General features: G+C 39.9%; 1 protein-coding gene across 2 annotated transcripts in view; it reads right to left on the reverse strand.

Moving 5' to 3' along the window:
* Positions 1–2,033: 2,033 nt before the first annotated feature.
* The window catches only part of tgfb2 (transforming growth factor, beta 2), a 96,695-nt gene continuing 80,286 nt past the window's right edge, over positions 2,034–18,442 (reverse strand). The window contains exons 3-8 of one of the 2 annotated variants that reach the window (XM_031873846.1): positions 15,072–15,204; positions 14,861–14,971; positions 14,550–14,555; positions 7,592–7,778; positions 6,400–6,553; positions 2,034–6,321 (exon numbers count right to left, since the gene is read on the reverse strand). In XM_031873846.1, the coding sequence (XP_031729706.1) occupies positions 6,163–6,321; positions 6,400–6,553; positions 7,592–7,778; positions 14,550–14,555; positions 14,861–14,971; positions 15,072–15,204 (750 nt within the window). In that variant the 3' untranslated portion in view covers positions 2,034–6,162. The remainder of the gene's footprint in view (positions 6,322–6,399; positions 6,554–7,591; positions 7,779–14,549; positions 14,556–14,860; positions 14,972–15,071; positions 15,205–18,442) is intronic. The other variant, XM_031873847.1, reaches the window with a different exon arrangement.

Consider the following 18,442-nt stretch of genomic DNA (forward strand, 5'->3'; position numbering starts at 1 on the left):
CCGAAGAAATCGCAATATATACACACGCCAATGTTACCGGTAGTGTCATTCAGGTTCAATTGAGATAGTGATACTCTCTTTTCTGCATTTTAGATTCATACTCTTGGATTGAATCTTGTATTTGTCGGACTTTTATTTTGAAAGGGTGGGACTGGGTGGGTGAGAGAGGGGGAGAGGAGACAGAATCATAATGTTTGACACTGAAATGAGAGGCTTCATCACAAGCATTCCAGTTAGAATTCATTCTGTGGGGCTTTTAATTTGAAATGGGGGGAGGGGGGTGGTGAGAGGGGAAAAGTCCTCTAAAAATATCTAAGACCTGAATGACTGTATGATAGAGAGAGACACAGAGAGGGAGAGAGAGAGACAGACAGAAAGATAGACAGAGAGGAGAGAGAGAGACAGAGTGAGTGAGTGAGACAGGCAGACTGAGTGAGTGGGAGAGTGAGACAGGCAGACAGACAGTTAGATGGACTGAGTGAGTGAGTGAGTGAGAGAGAGAGAGAGAGCCCGGGTGCGTGTAGTAACTGGTTGCCATGGCTAAGACGCACCTGGTGTTAGAGGGAGACTGATTAAGAAACGTTGCAGTAATCAGTGATTTTGAACAAAACCCCTGCCTCTTTTTAACAAATTAGCAGGAGTCTGAGTGCCAAAATATGGATACCGTGAGAAAGATAAGACTCTGCCAAACGCGGTAATGTGTTTTTTATGTTTGTGGTGTTAAAAATGTGAGCTCCAGAGCAATATACAAAACTGGTACCGTCTGCGTTCTTTGAGAAATGAGTGGTGAGATTTAACATGGAGTCTAATGGAGCAGTTGGTCGGAGTTCATGTCGCTCTGCGGCTCTTTGAGCCAAATGTGTAAGTCTGTTGGATTCCATAGACACTTTGCTGCGACCAGCACAACATTTCCAAGCTTTTTGGCCAAAATAGTGTATAAAGAGTAAAGATTGTGGGAGCTGGAGCAATTTGTTTGGAAAAATCACAGAAGATTTTCCTGCTCTGCTCCACTCTGACTCTTAACGAGCCGTGCAAACACCCATTATAAAATCTGAAACAGACCCAAAATTTTCCTGAAACTTAATCTGTGACTTCATGAAAACTGTGCTAGCTATCAAAATGTCCCTTTGGCTCAATAAAGTGCAGCGGTTTGTCTATGTTTTAAACTTTGAATCATGTTTCTACGTTAATGTATGGCTAGTCAATATGGGCCCAAAGTTAAGTGTTTTTTTAGCTCTCTTCACGCCGAAACCCCATTCAAGTGAATGGAGAAATTTTGCTCAGTTTTTGGGGATTTTCGGGAAAAGCGCTTGGCGAATCTCTCCGAAAAATAGATAGCACACGATTCCCGATCAGGCCGCACGTTTTGATGTATTTTTCACACCGCTGTTGGCAACGCTGTGTGAGGAGAAGCACACCAAACTTTTGGATAAAGCTGATTATGATTAAGCCCGATGGATAATATACAGTGTGCTTTAGCACAGGCAGTTTTACTGCCTTGTGCCACAAAGCCACACTGAATTATGAGCTGGCTACAATACCTCTAAATTAAAATGACTAATGACAAGATTTGTTTTAATCCCTAAAAATACAATCTTTTATTTCCTTATAATTTGAATGGTGAGTTTTACAATAAGTATAACATTTAGTATGTTTGTTTTTTCTTTTGTACTGATCGGATCTGTGACTCTGATCCGTGATACGAGTTTTTTGATCTATTGCACCACTATTATTTGCAATGTGTACCCACTGGAGGCCATACCAACATTATAAATAACAGTTTTGCATTAGCACATGCATTCTCTCTTGTATCAAGTGCTGCAGATCCTTTTTGTTTTGTCTCTCAAATGAGTATCATCCTTTGATCAAATATCATGTTATGAGCTAAATTGCATTGCAAAAATGATGTTAACATGAGCGTCTTCTTTGTCTTAGCAAGTGTAGGTTGGATTCAAGTTCCTAGAGAGGACAGGAGGACATGCTGCAGCAGTCACTGTAAATATCAGAAACAACACACATAACACTGAATTCCCTTGAAACTTAAATAATTTATTTACCACCACAACAATGTTAGCATAGTGGGTCACAATAACGACATCATCATCATCAAAATAACAAATACACATAAAGAATAACAGCTCTATGGTGACAAAGTTGATGCTTAGCTCTCTTTTTTGCTGCTACTCAACAAGTCCACTGGCACTAAACGGCCGAAGGGGCTGGGGTCAGGTGACCTACATCGGCACTCCTCATTGGATAACAGGGGGAGTTCTGACTAACAACAAAACTACGTACTTTAAAATAGTACAATTAAAACAGTGCAGCTTGTTTTTATTTAAGAATAATGAATGACAGACAGTCTTCATTCAAGTGTGAGATCAAAGTTTTATGTTGGTAGGAAGATGACACATTGATGACACTACAAAATGCTTCTACAGTGGTGGCTGCTGATGGTTGGATACATTTTGTAATAATTTTGGGTCTATGAGTCATACTCTTCATTAATAATTTCTATAATCTACAACAAATCTCCAAACAAACAGCTCCATCATCACTGAGCAATAGTCTGAACCCAGACCGATGTGTGGCTGTGCTGAGTATGACATGTGACTTTTCTCTGTGTGGAGCCTCTAATTGTTCAACAGCAGTCACAGCTAAGTTCAGCCAGTCAACATACAGACAAAGGGACATGAAGGACACGTCTGTTTATGGATTTAATGTAAATGATTCTAGATTGGACAGCAAAAATCTGTGTGTTAATAAGATTGAAGGGATAATTCTGGTTTATTACAATTTGGGTCTAAAATGTTTCTTTTGGTTCCCACCTGGCATCGAGTTTACATGCTCTCCCTGGGCTAGCCATGTGTTTTCTCCCACAGTCAAAAGACATGCAGGTCAGGTTGATCGGTGACGAAATTGCAATACGTTTGAATGTGAGCATGAACTGTTGTCTGTTCTATTTGTCAACATACTCAAAAGTTTGAATGTGGGGAAAATTTAAATATTCCTTCTGTCTTCTTTCAGAATTCACAGTAACTAAGCGCAAAGTATTGTACTGAGTAATTTGTGCATGAGCAAATACAGATACAGGACTTAACCAGGAGACAGGTGTCCCGTGTCAAACCAAAGTCTTGCTGACTAATCTGTCAGATGTTACAGAACACTGTACGCCAAACACACTGTGGGATGGGCTTGCTGTGAACGTGTTAGTTCTAACTCATTCAGACTTGATTTTTTCTTTTTGAATCCAGGTACGAACAGACGGGTTGGAAACGAACCAACACTTTAGCCAAGTTATTCAAACCACTTTTTTTGGAGGTCAAACTGAAAGTGCGCACACCGGAAACATCACTATTATTGCCTCATTGCACAGGAAAACTGTGTGCACTACTACAGTACAGCAGGTCAAAGCTGAACTGTGTAAACTGCATACAATGTAATAGTACCTGTCATCCAAATAATAAACTAATGATGTCACTTCCTATAGCCGCTGGTTCACAAGCATGTGAGACTGTCATCTCTAGAGGGATTCTTTAATTCTTTTCCAGTTACCAAACTATATCCAAACAGAAATGACTATCTGCTACTAGAAACCTTGCTATTACAATTCTAACACTTCATGATTTTAGCAAAGCTAAACAATGATTTATCTGTCAAAGTACAAAAACAACCAAGACATTTAACGAGCATGGCATTGTAACTGTTGGTGGTTTCTTATCCGTTCTATCCACCCACGCTCTCTTGTAATGCCATCTTTATCCAAGCGCAGGTCCAAGGACAAACATCTTTGTCTTTTGCTGCACAGACTGTAAAGCCCCTTGAGGCAAATTTGTGATTTTGGACTTAAAGCTATACAATTATAAAGCAAGGAATGTCTGTCTGTATGTATGTCCTTCGCATATCTTGGTGGGTCGTCGAATTTGGGGCAATTTGGACACGGGACACGTTCCATATTGATAAACTTTGAATAAACAAGAACACAATGGCTCTGTGCAGCAGCTGAGCTTCAGGGCTCATTGACTGAAGTTCCCTTCACAACTGAACTCTTCTTCACTTCCCTGGAGTCAACAGTGGCTGCTAGCCAGCTGGAAGCACAATCAAACCAGAGTGTATTTCACCGGTGTGAATGTGAGTAGGCTGTGATTTGGGTGTGACTTTCCTCGTGAATAAAACTGTATTTCCTGGTGTAACAGCTGATACTAACTTAGAACACTAATAACGGTATCGCCAGCAAAATACCTCCACTAATTAAATCACGCTCTACTTTGTTCTGCTGTGGTTCTGTCAAAACAAGCAACTAATACGCCTATTTGGAAATTACCTCCACTAAGTGTATTTCACCAATGTTTCTGACTGTGAGTAACAGCAACCTGGGTGTGTCTTTCGTAAGTTATTTTAGGTACAATGAGTTAGAATAGTAACATATCTAAACATCATAATATATTGTGCTGTATTATAGCTGTTTGGGGCCACAGACCCAGGTTGTCTACCCTACCTCACAGTAAAGTCTGCCCTGGTATTTTGTCCTGAAGCAGAATGTATTCCACCGGTGTTTCTGACCGGGAGCAGCAGAGACTTGAGTGTGTGACTTCACTACAGTATGTCACCACAGGCCAAACATTAGGCTAATTCTAAACCGGCATGTTTTCAATGTCCACTGCACCAGTTATTAATTGTCTTGAATAATTAAATAATTGAATTGACTAGACATCATTTTGATTCTAAATTAGCTTTTTTCTTTAAATCTGCAACAAATAAAGAGATTCAGGTTTTACTGCTTTGTAATATTGAATGGGGATGATGGTCAACTACGAAAAGATAATCATTGTTATAATAAACTGGACTTATCCTTTACGGAACTCCTAAGTGTTGTGGTGGCTTATTTATTCATCATTTTATCATTTCAAACATCTGTATTAAAAATTGGAATAGAATTAACCTTAAATGAAACTAAAAAGGTACCCAACAAAGACAAACACAGAAATGGGGACATTGTTTCACTGTGGTGAGGTTGGGGGGGGGGGGGGGGGCAGCAGTGTTATTTTCAGGACTTATTTCCTATATAGACAATCATCACTTATACTTCCAGTGTTTGCCTTACTCTTGTGTCTCGTGTGATAACTGTGTGAGGTGATGCATGTAGACAGGGCCTTCAGAATTCAGAAAGGGTTGTACCTGTACAAAAGTCATATCTGTGTCACTGTACGTATATGTATGTGTATGTATTTAAGTATGTGTATGTATTTAAGTATGTAGGTATGTTTGTGTGTATGTATGTATGTTTGTCTCCAAAGCAGCTGGCACTGAAATCTTAAAGATTATAACATTCAATTTAATAAGTTCTAAGCAAATACACGTTATAATGACAGAACTGACCGTAACCATATTTTTGACGATGCTGTTGTGGATAAGTCCTTTTAGAATAAATTTCAATACAGTCAGATTCTTAAACCATTACTTAGTGTCCAATAGTGGTACAGCGTGTTAAGGCACTTCACTGGATTCATCACACGGTTGCTGCTTGGCATCAACCAGTTTCTCATGAACAAGATCCCATTCCATCTAATCTGGTTTATCAACTATTGCCAGGAGCCGAACATGAAAGTGTTTCCCTTAGAGAGAGCAGTGATGAACATTTCAAACCCTCGACTGCATGAATTCATGGTTTTCATCAGCACATAATTCTGTGTGTGGACGTTTTGCTGCCTTGAGTTTGCTTTGCATGGCCACATAAGAACAATGTGATGTCATTAAGACTGGGTAGGCACTCCACCAGGAGAAGAAGGTTTAATGGGTATAAAAAGCTGCATGTGGACATTGGATAGCTCCTGTTGCTTGGAAAGCCAGACATTACACACCAACCACATCATGCAAATCTCTGCTCACAAATGAGGCAGTGTGAACCTATGTCAACCAACCAAATACTGCAATGTAGCACTGTACTTATGGTACTCAGCATTGGTATCAAAGTCAAGTTCCTGGTATGACCACACTGTCCCTGTATGTTGTGTATGCATTTGATTGCTCTGTACACACACTGCTGTGAGTATACCAGTGCATGTAAGACAAAGTACAGTTGCGGTTTGTATGCGCAAATCCACTATGAGTGTGTGTGAAGGAGGCAGAGAGGGAGATTGTGTTTGTGCTGGTTTGTAAGGGAGTCTAGCTGCACTTGCAAGACTTGACCTTCATGTTGGAGAGCTGCTCTATTTTAGGGGTCTTGCCGATGTAGTAGAGGATGGTGAGAGGTTCCAAGTCCTGGGAGACGCAGCAGGGTGATGCCGATGCTTCAGGGTTGATGGCGTTGTACAGGCCTAACACCTAAAACACAAGTATTACAGCCATTTAATGAAGAAATTAGGACTTTAAGAAAATATGACCCTGTCCCTCATGAAGTACCTTAGAATGCTGGGTGTCTGCGCTCCACAGATATGGACAGGCTCCGGCACAGAAGTTGGCCTCGTAGCCCTTTGGCTCGTGGATCCACCTCCAGCCCAGGTCCTTCTTAAAGTCAATGTAGAGTGACCGTAAGCAGCAGTTGTCCTGAACGTTTCTACAAAAAGATGAAGGGGAGAGGTGAATTGTAGTGCAGTAGGAACAGACAGCTTTGGAGGCACAGCGTTTTTTCCAGCTGAGGTGCTTTGATTGGGTTGGGTTGCTATGATACGGAATATCTGCGGAAGTAAAAGTGTTTGCCTAATAACAACCCTGTACTAAGGTTAACTGCTGAGAAAGATCACGCTGACACCACTAAAATGGATGAAGAACCCCAGATAATGACCACTGTCTGTTTAAATATGGTCTTTGGCATCAAAGACATTTTTCCACTATTCCATCCATTGCTGAAGATCAGTGTGCCGCATTGGTTATATCTTTTCTCTTCTACACTTATACTTGCATGGGGATAGTCGATTGGCAAAGTCAGAGAAGCAAAGAGCAAAAATGAAAAGGAGCCAGGCCTGAAGTTGTACGCTTGATGCCTGTCAAGTTCAGGTCAGGTAGTAGAGCTCGAGGTCAAAGCTGAAGATAGAGTGCTGCCACCTAGATTGTGATGGATGTTCACAACATTAATTGTTTTTTCTGCTTGTGCTTCTCGACCTGTCTGACTTCTTTTCTGTTCCAATGAACTTAATAAGTGATGTTCACCTCTAATATGATGGAGGATCATCAATAAAATTTGTAATGAAGCCTGCCTCACTCTGCCTTAAAGCGCTGCTAAAGAACAGAGGAACTTCCTTACTATGGCTTTCCATTGAGAGCCTTATGCCTATAGACACAGACTGTGTCAACTTGTTCTGTCAAGACAATTGACATAGATTCAATACAAATAGCACTATCCATAAATTGCCATGAAGTCAAGCTCATAATTACTATGGCTGGACTTTGCTGTCCATAGATTGTCCTTATATGCAAATGATGTTACATGGGAGTATTTGGCTGCTTATCACAAAATAAAAACATCTACTGACAGCTAGGAATACTTAGATTTCAGCAGGATGTGTGACACCTGAAGCAGACTTCAGATCAACATGGAGAACTCAAAGAGGAGAGAATCTCTCCTGATGTGCGAGTGTGAATTCCAGATTAGTACCTGGAGCAGTAGGCAGCATCCAGCGCTCTCCTGGATCGATGGCTTGTGTGCTGGTACTGGGATTGGGACTGGGACTCCAGCCGGTATGAAGGCAGCAGCATGAGGAGAAGGTGTGGAGCCCGAGTGCTGTGCCGCCTGCGCCTTGACACTTTCAGGTCAACGTTATGGATGAAGCTGTCATCAATACCTGAAACATAAAATGTGTCAATAAGCTGCATTTTACTGTATGCAAGTACAAAGTCAATATGTGAAATTATGCCTGCAACCCCCTCCCCCACACCCACGAATTGTGGCAGGCTTGTCGCCCCACCATCATGTTTGGAAAGGACAGGCAGTTCCATCCAAAAATGTTGACACTTAAGATCTTGAAACCCAGAAATGATTCAGCATTTTTACACTTGCGGTTCCCTCGTCTGGAAGTCAATGTGTTTTTTGAATATGCTTTTGGTTAGATGTTTGAAATAAGGTTTGTGGTTAACACAAAGGGAAGAGATTTTAATGTTTTGTTCTAAAATATAAAATACGTCAGTAAATACCTCTCTGGTAAATTTAGAAGCTTTTAAGAGTCTCAAAAAAGGCGGTTGCAAACAGGTGGCTAAATGAGACTACTAAACGTCATCATGTTACAAGGTTTCTATTTGTCATCGTACGACAGTTGCACAACGGAATTTAGATTGTAGTCCCGATTTGCTACATAGGAAAGAAAAAAAAAAAAAAAGGATTATATGGTGAGGATGAATTAAGGAGTCTCAGCCAGGTGAACAGGTTGTGTCTGGGTGGGTTTGTCTTTTAATTTCCCTTTAGCTTTTCGCAGGCTCCTCTTGTTAACAATATCACTGATGCTCAGTAGATGATAGCTTGATGAACCAATGATGTTCTGGGCAGTTTTAATCACCCGCTGTAGAGCCTTCCTGTTCTGTGCCGTACACATCCCATGTTAGTTTGTAATGTTTGCAATCAGGATGCTTTCTATTCCTCCACTTGTAAAAGTTAACAAGATCTTGGCACAGAAATTTTGCCTTCTTATGTTTCCTTTAGAAATACATCTGTTTATGAGCTTTCTTCACCAGGATGGAGTTTGTGGTGCTGATTCCCAGGAACTTAAAGCCGTTTGGGGTGGCAGTCGTGGGTGTACAGCGTGAACTGGAAGGGGCTGAGCACACAGCCCTGGGGGGCTCCGATGTTAAGCACACAGTGGAGGAGGTTTTGTCTACCAGTCTGAACTGCCTGGCGTCTGTTTGTGAGGAAGTCTAATAACCAGTTGCAGAGTGAGGTACTCAAGCCCAGAGTGCTAAGTTTACTAATCAGTTTCATGAGGGAGATTGTGTTTAAGGCTGAGCTGAAATCAACATTCTGATGTAGGTGTTATTTTCCAGATGATTGAGGGCTGAGTGGACTAGCCCCCCTTTTACAGCATTGTTTTATATACTCACGCTCATGTGACCGTGGTGTCATTTGTTCAGAGCCTAACTCTGTTCTGTCGGTTTTTGTATAGTGTTCATTTGAGAAGATTATCTTGCTGAACAAAATGTGTAAGTATCACAAACTTTGTCTGCAATGTTTTATAATCCAATGGAAAATCAGTTTAGTTATTTTAGTTTATTCTATGGCAATTGAGCAGCTTCATGCCATTTCAGTCAGAAGATACTTCATTAGAGTGAAACAATAGTTTATTGCACATGCATAATGAAATGATTAGTTAAAAGTCTTTGGCAATATGACTCCATCGTAGTATATTAAAAGGTGGTAATGATGCTGTGATTAGATCAGGAATATTCCCCCTGGAGTCTAGACACTAGTGGTGGTGGTGATTAAGGGAGTTGCTGAAGACCCAATGAGGGGATGAGTAGCAGGAGTGAGCACCGGATATCATGGAGACTGGAGGTGAATATAGTGGAGGAGGGTTACATTGGTTCATACTGCAATGACAACTGACAGCAGCAGAGAGGATAACTGTTTTAACATTTTGACAGCAACTATGTGATTAGCTTAGGGAAACCGTGGCAGAATCTGATTGGTTCATGTAAAAGTGAACGACCACAGAGCAACAGTCGCCACATATTAAAAGGGGGTAGTGATGCTGTGAAATTTATTTTATATAAATATATAAAATAAATACCGTAGCTACTGCAGCAGTTGATTTCTAAGCATAAATAGAAAATTGGTTATGGGAGAAAGGTTTATGTTTTACATAAGTAAAAGATGTTATGGTGTGCTCGATTGAGGTGATGTTGGGCCTCAGCCAAGAGAGGGGTCAGGTTAGCCAGTAGATAGGAAAGTGGGGTCACGCTAGACCAGAGGAAAGGATAGTGGGTCATGTGAGACCAGAGGAAAGGACATGTGAGTCAGTGAAATGAGAAAACAGTCACATAAGACCAGTGCAGCGAGTGAGGTCGCGTTAGACCATGATGCAAAGTGTGTGACACCCAAAAATGTATGAATAGGAATAATTTGGCAGATGCTATGAAGATTAGAATAGCAGAATACAATAAATATGCAGCTAATGCAGAAAGCAATGAAAATGTAGTGATTTGCAGATGACAAAGCAGCTATCAGAATATAATGAATATGAATCACTTATCGGAATTAATGAACAAATCTAATATAAATTAAATGTGGAAATTGCTGGAGCCGAAACACCACCACCAGTTGCATGCATATGTATAAAGAATATGTAAAAGCACGTGTATTGAGTGAATTACTTTTTTATAGGAGCTAGCTGATCCAGACTGGAAGGGTGTATGTCGTTGTATTTGTCCACTAGGTTAGAGGTGGTGGGATTGTCTGGAGGAGCAAAAGCAGCCATTATCTCAGAGAAATAAGCAGTTAGAGCAGTAGGAGAGATGAACTTGGGATTTTGGATTTTGTGTGCTGTTTAGATGCTGGGGTGGGCATATGAAAGTCCAGGATTATGGATAGATGATCAGTGATAGATAGGTCGCCAGTAGAGGATGTGTCTATGATTGTGGCTGGGGAATGTAACATACTGGGTAAGGTTGAAACAATTGAGAAGGTCCAGAAATTCTATGGCTGCATTGAAGGTGAGGTTGTCAATGTGAATGTTGAAATCACCCAGTACAAATGGGGAGTAGAGCTGGGTAAGTTGTTCAGATAGTTCAGAAAGGGCAGTAGATGATGGCAGTGACCAGAGAATATGAAGGCCAGATATTCAAAAGAGGATGGAGTTCTGATCGAGATTTCACTGGTTTTGAACTGCAATTCCACCCTCACAACCCTCAAAGCGTGGTTTGTCCATGTGTAGATAGCCATCAGGTGTGGTTTGATTCAGTAGAAACTAATCAAGGAAGTTTCTGTAACGCAGAGAAGATCAAGCATATTGTCCGTGATGAAGTCATGTATGAGGAGACTTATTGTTAAGTGATCGGCTGTTGAACATGGCAGGTTTTAGGCGGTTTTACATTCTGATTGGTTGAAATGATCTTGTGAGGGGGCGCAGATTGGCCACGTTGATAAGGGGTTTGTTGTTGTGAAGATGTAATGAGGAAATAGGGAGAGACCACCGAGACAGTATGGAGTTTTCCGATGTAGAATTAAATCAAAGTTACGTTGCTTCTGTGGATGTAGTGAAGTCATTGTAAAAGCCCCGTGGCTTTTAATGTCTGTATGGCATTACATTCTGGTCTTGTCGTAGTAGTAAGACTTTGATTACTCAGCAAGAGGAGAAATCTCTTCTTCACTCGTTCCTCTGCTCAGGCAGCTGCAACTGCTATTAGGTGAACTTGCATAAATACGGTTGTTTGAAGGAGCTGTTTTCACAGCAATATAAAATAGATGCAAAAGATGGAATTATGACCTTTTAACTTCCTAAACACTAGCTCCTAGCAGCTTATATTACATGAATAAACTTTTTTTATTTTTTTAATCAGAGCCTACGCTTATGTAAAATACAATCATTTATTTCATATTAATTTGAATTGTGTTTTCTGCAAATAACCACTACAAATGAACACTTTTGTCGGTTACATTGACTTCGGATGGGTAAAATTATGCCATTCAGTTGCCATACCAGTGCGCTACCCCTTCATAAGCATTTGTATTGATTTTCTTTGGAAAACGAATATACCGTGATACTGTTACCGTCCGTGCTTCAAATTATACCGCAAAATACATTTTCAGCTATATTGCCAGCCTACACTAGCCAGCCTACACTACTGGCTGGCAATGTTTGATCACGCTGACCTAATTTAGCAGTTCCCTGTCATTGCAACATCATCACAACATCAGAAATCTCTACAACCTTGCACAGCGAGCATAACTGCATAATTCTTGAATAAGATTGGCGTGTTCCTCTAACTCAAACTTGGCATGGATGCTTCTATCCTTGGGTTTTGGGGGCAATTACAGCCTTGGTCACAGCCACCGGCCTCCATCTCATGCTGGATTTCATTTCACCTGCATTTCTCAAAATACATCACTATAAGATGCATGCAACATCGGAAACCCTATCACATCTGGCTCCTGCGTCAATCTCTCAGCATCCTCATAAGACCCTGTTAGGATGGCCACAAAGCGGCTGGACGTTGGAAGCAGGAGGACTGACACAGAGATTAGGTGTAAACCAGCCAGGTGTTTATTTCACCAACAATGACCACAAATACATGACACAGCTCATTACATGGTCCACAGGCATCATGTGGTCCTGGCAGCGACAGCACTAGATTGAATATGGCAGCCTTATATAGCCTGCCACTGACGGGGACCTCAACCCCACTACAATATAGGTAACTATGCCCCTTACCTGACAACACAATTACCTAAACTATAACAACTACATTAAAATGGATTCCTAACATCCCAATGTCAATTATCTGTATGATCTCTATTGTGGTTACACATCACAATAGAGATCATTTTGGCAAAGATAGCCAAACTACTAATATGTTTGTATCTACAGGCCCGACCTTCAATAACTATACCTGAGAACATCCACCAGAAACCAATCAACAGTAGAATAAAACATTCAGTGTGTCTCTTATTTCCTTGAAACAGTCTACAAATGCTTGTAATGTAGAGGGTCTTCATTACAGACCCTCTTCTTTAAGATTCTTGGGAGAGTTTTATGCGGTCATCTACCTCACAAAGTCTTCATCACTAACTGTCAAGGTAACGGCAATGAAAGTGCTCCCCTGGTATACCCCTGAACTTCGCCAACTGAACTTTAAAGGAAGGCAACTCGAATGACTACAAAAATAACAAAGAACATCTTCATATCTACAAGAATGCCCTCCGCACTGCCTGCTCCACGTACTAAACCAGTCTGATTTAATCTGATTCAGGCAACCTGAGAGTCCTCTTCTCAATCATAAACAAACTCCTTAAACTCATGGACAATCTCTCCCAATTTCACAGTTGAAAAATGCAACTCCTTCCTATAATTTTTTCAAACTAATTTAGAATCTGTCCACAATGAACTGACCAACGCCAACTCCACCCACTTTCTGTCAAATACTCCAACTCCTCTTATCAACCAGCACCTCTCTAACCTCTCCCCAATCATCCCCTCTGACAAATCTCCGGCATGACGACCACTTATCATCACCACAATAAACTCCGCCCTCTCCACTGGTCAAACCTATATCAAATATCCCTTTTCTCACAAAAATGCTTGAACAAACTGTTACCTCACAACTGAAAACACATTTGGACTCCAATCCTTTCAATCTGGTTTCAGAACAAAACATAGCACAAAAACTGCTCTCTTAAAAGTCATGAATGATCCTCACCTCGGACGCCGGCTTCCTAAACATACACATCCTACTAGACCTCCCTGCAAGATTTAACAACATTAACCACTCCAATCCTTCTCACTCGCCTGGAATCCTCTTTTGGTATCAAAGACACTGCCCTCATCTTATTAAAATTCTACCTCTCAGACAGATATCACTTCTTTTGTATCAACAACTGCAAATTTGACCTCGCCCTTGTGTCACAAGTTGTCCCCAAAGGCATGGTCCCTTCCTCTTCAACCTGTACATCCTCAACATTGGACGACATCCAATTATACGTCTCTACTTAATATTTCACCAAATCCATCTAATCTAGCATTAATTTTAATGGGCACCAATTTCCTCAATATAAACTGCAACGAATCGGAGGTCATCAGACACCAAACACCCCAATAGCTTCTCCCTCCCTGTCGATGGCTCTACTGTCTCCCCTTCTTCCAATATTCGCAACCTTGGAGTAATTTTAGACTCAACCCTTCCATTTTAATCCCATATCAACCACATTGTCAAAACAGCCTTTTTCTCAAAAAACTCTCCATAACATGGCCCCCTCCTACCTTTCCACACTCCTTCAATAGCACACTCCTACACTCCCTCAGATCAGCAACTGCTAATCTCCTCACCTCCGCAACAAGGACCAATGCATCACTTTAGAAGCTAATTTAAATTATCCACAGTTTTTTAAAGCTAGAAGTGGTTTCCTACATCTGAATGTTTGTAGTTTATTAAATCATATCAAATTTGATCACTTAAGTATCCTATTATCTCAAATGCATCCAGATGTTATGATCTTTAATAGAGACTTGGCTGAAGAAAGTGCTTGATAGTCTCTTTTAGTGGTTTTAAAATGTTCAAAGCTGATAGAGCTGGTAAATGTGGCGCTGTGGCAATACATGTATAATCATCTTTCTCTGTACTTGAGCTGACTTCAGTCTAAATTCCTTAATATTTTTAATTTATTTCCTTGTAAATTGATCTGGGCCACAAAAACGAATGTAAAAAGTAAAAATAATTGGTGTACAGACCTCCTTCTATCCCTTCAGTAGCCCGTAGAAAAATAAATGAATGTTGATTAATTGCACCATTGCTTGATCAGAAGGTGATTATCCTTGGTGATCTCAGTTTGGACTGATTAACCTTGGCATTTAATAATCTTAAAAAAAAATTTTTTACAAGTGTTACTTTACAAAGCTAACTTCGCATCAACTCACCCCAACCTGAACACACCCTCCAAGTCCAGCTTTATTGCTCGATTGTTTGTGTTAGAAATGCAAAACAGAGAAAAACAAATTCACACATAGTGGTCAGAAGAAACCACTTACCATGAAGACCATTTAACTGGTTATGAAACAGGCAAAATATAATACTGATGACTCTATATGACGTAAGTAATAGAAACCGTCAGTATTCAGAGACATTGTTGGTATTGCTCTCTTTAGGGGATTTGTTGACATTAATACAATAAAGAAAAACACCAGACTTATCCTTGAACATGCCTTAACAATTTTCTGAATCAAATAACCTGCAAACCGTGCCTCCAGCTCCTCACTCTTGTTGGGAATAATGTAGTTATTTGATGGTACAAATGTGCAGCACGGGCAATGCAGGCTGATCTTGAATCCACTGTTTCTGTCTGTGGAGAAACAAAAGTCACAACAAGGGGATGCAACAATGTAACATGTGCAATAAATTCGGAGCAACATCCTGCAGTGATGGGAGGACTATGCACTCACCTCTGTGGTTTAGCCATTCATTTACTGCCTCTGTCACGTCAAAGGACAGCCACTCTCCTTCCGTTTGTGTTCGTACCACCTTGCTGTCTATGTAACGCTGTGTTGGGGACGTCAGGTCTTTGTGTCCTAAAATCTGTGTACAAAACAGATGCATGAAATGTCAAAGTAGTGAAGCAGAAATTATATTTTAGACTATTTATTAAAAATGATTTTTAAAAAAATCTTGACTCTTTTGGACAGTTAAGCATGCTGCCACACAGTTAGTTCTATGCACCACAGTCCTTTCCAACAACTCCTCTGACCTTGACTAAAAATGTATCATCTGTAATTGCCTTTCAAAATGACCCATGCAGAGTGTTTTCTGTGGTTAGGGTTTAATTAGGGTTAGGCAACTTAACTACTTTGTTTCGGTTTGTTGTCATGGTTAAAAGACACATATAGGGACTGTTGGTAGGAGACAAGGTGTGAATGTTTGTACAACAATGTGCAACAATTGATTTAGTAGATGTTAGGATGAGTGACCACCATCACTACTTTGTGAAACAGGTAAAGCAGTATTAAGAGGAAAAATCATATCATATTCCACAAGAAAGACAACGAACAGGAAACCTACTTAGAAGAAAAGATTAAAGAACTTCAACGCAAATAATCCGACAACACAATGTTAAAATGATTTACGGAAATACAAATAGAACTGAATAAACACACACACAAGACAACTCAATTTCTCATACACAGGCTCAGAAACAAACATTTCGATACATTATTAAATCTGGAAAATAAGTGGCCATCAAATCAAGCGAAACAAGGAAAAAACAACAAATTCAATGATTGTGAACTCAGCAGGGAAGACCGTGCAAACACCTGAAGAAATAAATAAGACCGTCAAAGATTTTTACACAAATGTATACTCATCAAAACATAAACCAACCCAACAAGACATTGACACATTCCTAAGCTATATTGATTTACTGAAATTAAATGAAGACCAAGCAAATTCACTTGAGAATCCATTTACAATAACAGAATTCCGCAATGCACTCAAACTAATGCCAAACAATAAATCACTAGGACCTGATGGCTTCCCTGCTGAGTTCTATAAACACTTTTGGAATATTTTAGCCCCACTCTTCAACAGATTAACTGCTGAAATGAAACAAAATTCCAAACTTCCAATTAACATGAACACTGCTGCCATCTCTCTTTTATTAAAACCCAATAAAGACCCCAAACCACCATCATCATATCGTCTTCGATCTCTCATTAACACTGACACTAAAATCATTAGCAAAGCCCTAGCATCACGAATCGAAACTGTAACTCAATCTATCATCCACTCAGACCAAACTGACTTCATTAAAGGAAAACACTCACTTAACGCAGACTATTGAACTTAATCCAATACACATCTCATACAAATTCACCAACAGCCATCGTCTCATTAGATGCAGAAAAGGCATTTGATAAGGTAAACTGGGAATTTCTTTTCTACACTAAAAAAATTTGGTTTGAAATGAAAAAGCAAGCAGATTTTTCTGTGACTTGGGATACTCAAAAACTCATGGAACTTTGTACATATGTCATAGGTGATGAAATTAAAGATCTCATGTGGATTTTTGGCTTGGTTGTTATAAATTGCCTCGATAGCGCCCCCTGCAAATTCTCAACAAAGCAGCCCCAGCGCCTCGTTTAACCTACATGTATGAAATTTGGTTGGTATATGTATCATATGGAGACTTAAAACAAAGTCTCTTGGGACCATGCTCTAAAATCAAGCAGAAGTTGGCCATTTTGATTTTTGTGTGAATTTTCCCTTGATTTCTAGTCACTATACTTTAACAAACTCCTCCTCGGGACTTTATCAGAGCCACTTCAAATTTGGACAGTACAAAGCTTTACGTTTGGTGGAATGGCGTAGCCGTGGCGTGACGGTCATTTTATGCGACTCCCATTAAACTACGTTTTCAGGCTTTGTATTTTAACAAACTTCTCCCACAGAGCTTATGCGATCAACATCAGATTTGGTCAGGACAAGTTAAAGACCTTTATGATGAAGATTTTTCAAAATGGTGAGTTTTCATTGAACAACCTTGACGTGGCGTGAGCCCACTTCGCTCCCATTTTGTGCCATTTGCTATGAAAGAGGAAGTTGTTGTAACTCCAAGGTACATAGTCCAATGTGCTCTAAATTTGTTATGCATGATGCTAGTTCAGGCTTGAGCACATTTCCATGCCAAAATGTTCACAAAGTCATAGCGCCACCTAGTGGCAAAAGGAAATAACACACTTTATACTTTGATGTACTCCTAATAGCCAATTAAATTGATCAACCTCAAATTTTGTGAGGCAAGCCTTATGACATTGATGATACTTCATCATGATTTTTTATGAGTTGTCGTCAAAAGATGTTGACGTGGATTATTCATCATGAAAAGGAAGCAGATATTTCTGTGGCTTAGGATGATCAAATAGTCATGGAACTTTGCACATGTGTCAAATGTGATAAACATAAATAACTCGTATGGGGTTTTGACTTTTCTATAAAAAAATTGCCTTGTCAGCGCCCCCTACTAATATTCAAAAGAGCAGCCCCAGCGGTACATTTCACCTAGATTTATGAAATTTAGTAGGCACGTGTATCACATGGAGACTTAAAAAAGTATATTGAGACTATGCTCTAAATTATACTGGAAGTCTGCAATTTATATTTTTCTGTGAATTTTCCATTCATTTTTGACCATTTCTAGACGCTATACTTTAACGGACTCCTCCTAGGGAATTTTGCGGATCCACTTCAAATTTGGTTAGTACAATGTAAAGACCTTTGTGATTAAAAGTTATCAAAAGCTTTACGTTTGATTAAATGTTGTAGCCGTGGCATGGCGGCCATTTTACGTGACTCCCCATGAAACAGCAAGTTGATGTATCTCCACTGGACTTGCTCAAATCTGTCCCAAACTTGCCATGTTTGATAACAGTCATGGCCTGAAGATGTCTACAAGCCAGTTTTCCATCTAAGTCAAAGCGCCACCTAATGGCGAAAGGAAATCAGCGTTATTTGACAAACAATATCCGATTCACATGACATTTACATGATGTTGTCTACACTTGATATAGAGCAACATCATGCATGTTGACGTGCGTTGTTTAGTGCCACACAGTGGTTACAGGACGTTTTTTCTTGTGTATGTATGTATATATATATATATATATATATATATATATATATATATATATATAGGGATATTGTTTACATGTACTGTATTTGTGTATTTATGTACAGATGGTACTATATATCCAATTTTACTACCTAACCTCAATCGACACCCCTCACTCACCCATCAAACGGATCACACATAGAATCAAACGTA

This window comes from Anarrhichthys ocellatus, unplaced genomic scaffold (genome assembly GCF_004355925.1).
Source record: "Anarrhichthys ocellatus isolate YVR2014 unplaced genomic scaffold, GSC_Weel_1.0 scaffold75, whole genome shotgun sequence".
NCBI lineage: Eukaryota > Metazoa > Chordata > Actinopteri > Perciformes > Anarhichadidae > Anarrhichthys > Anarrhichthys ocellatus.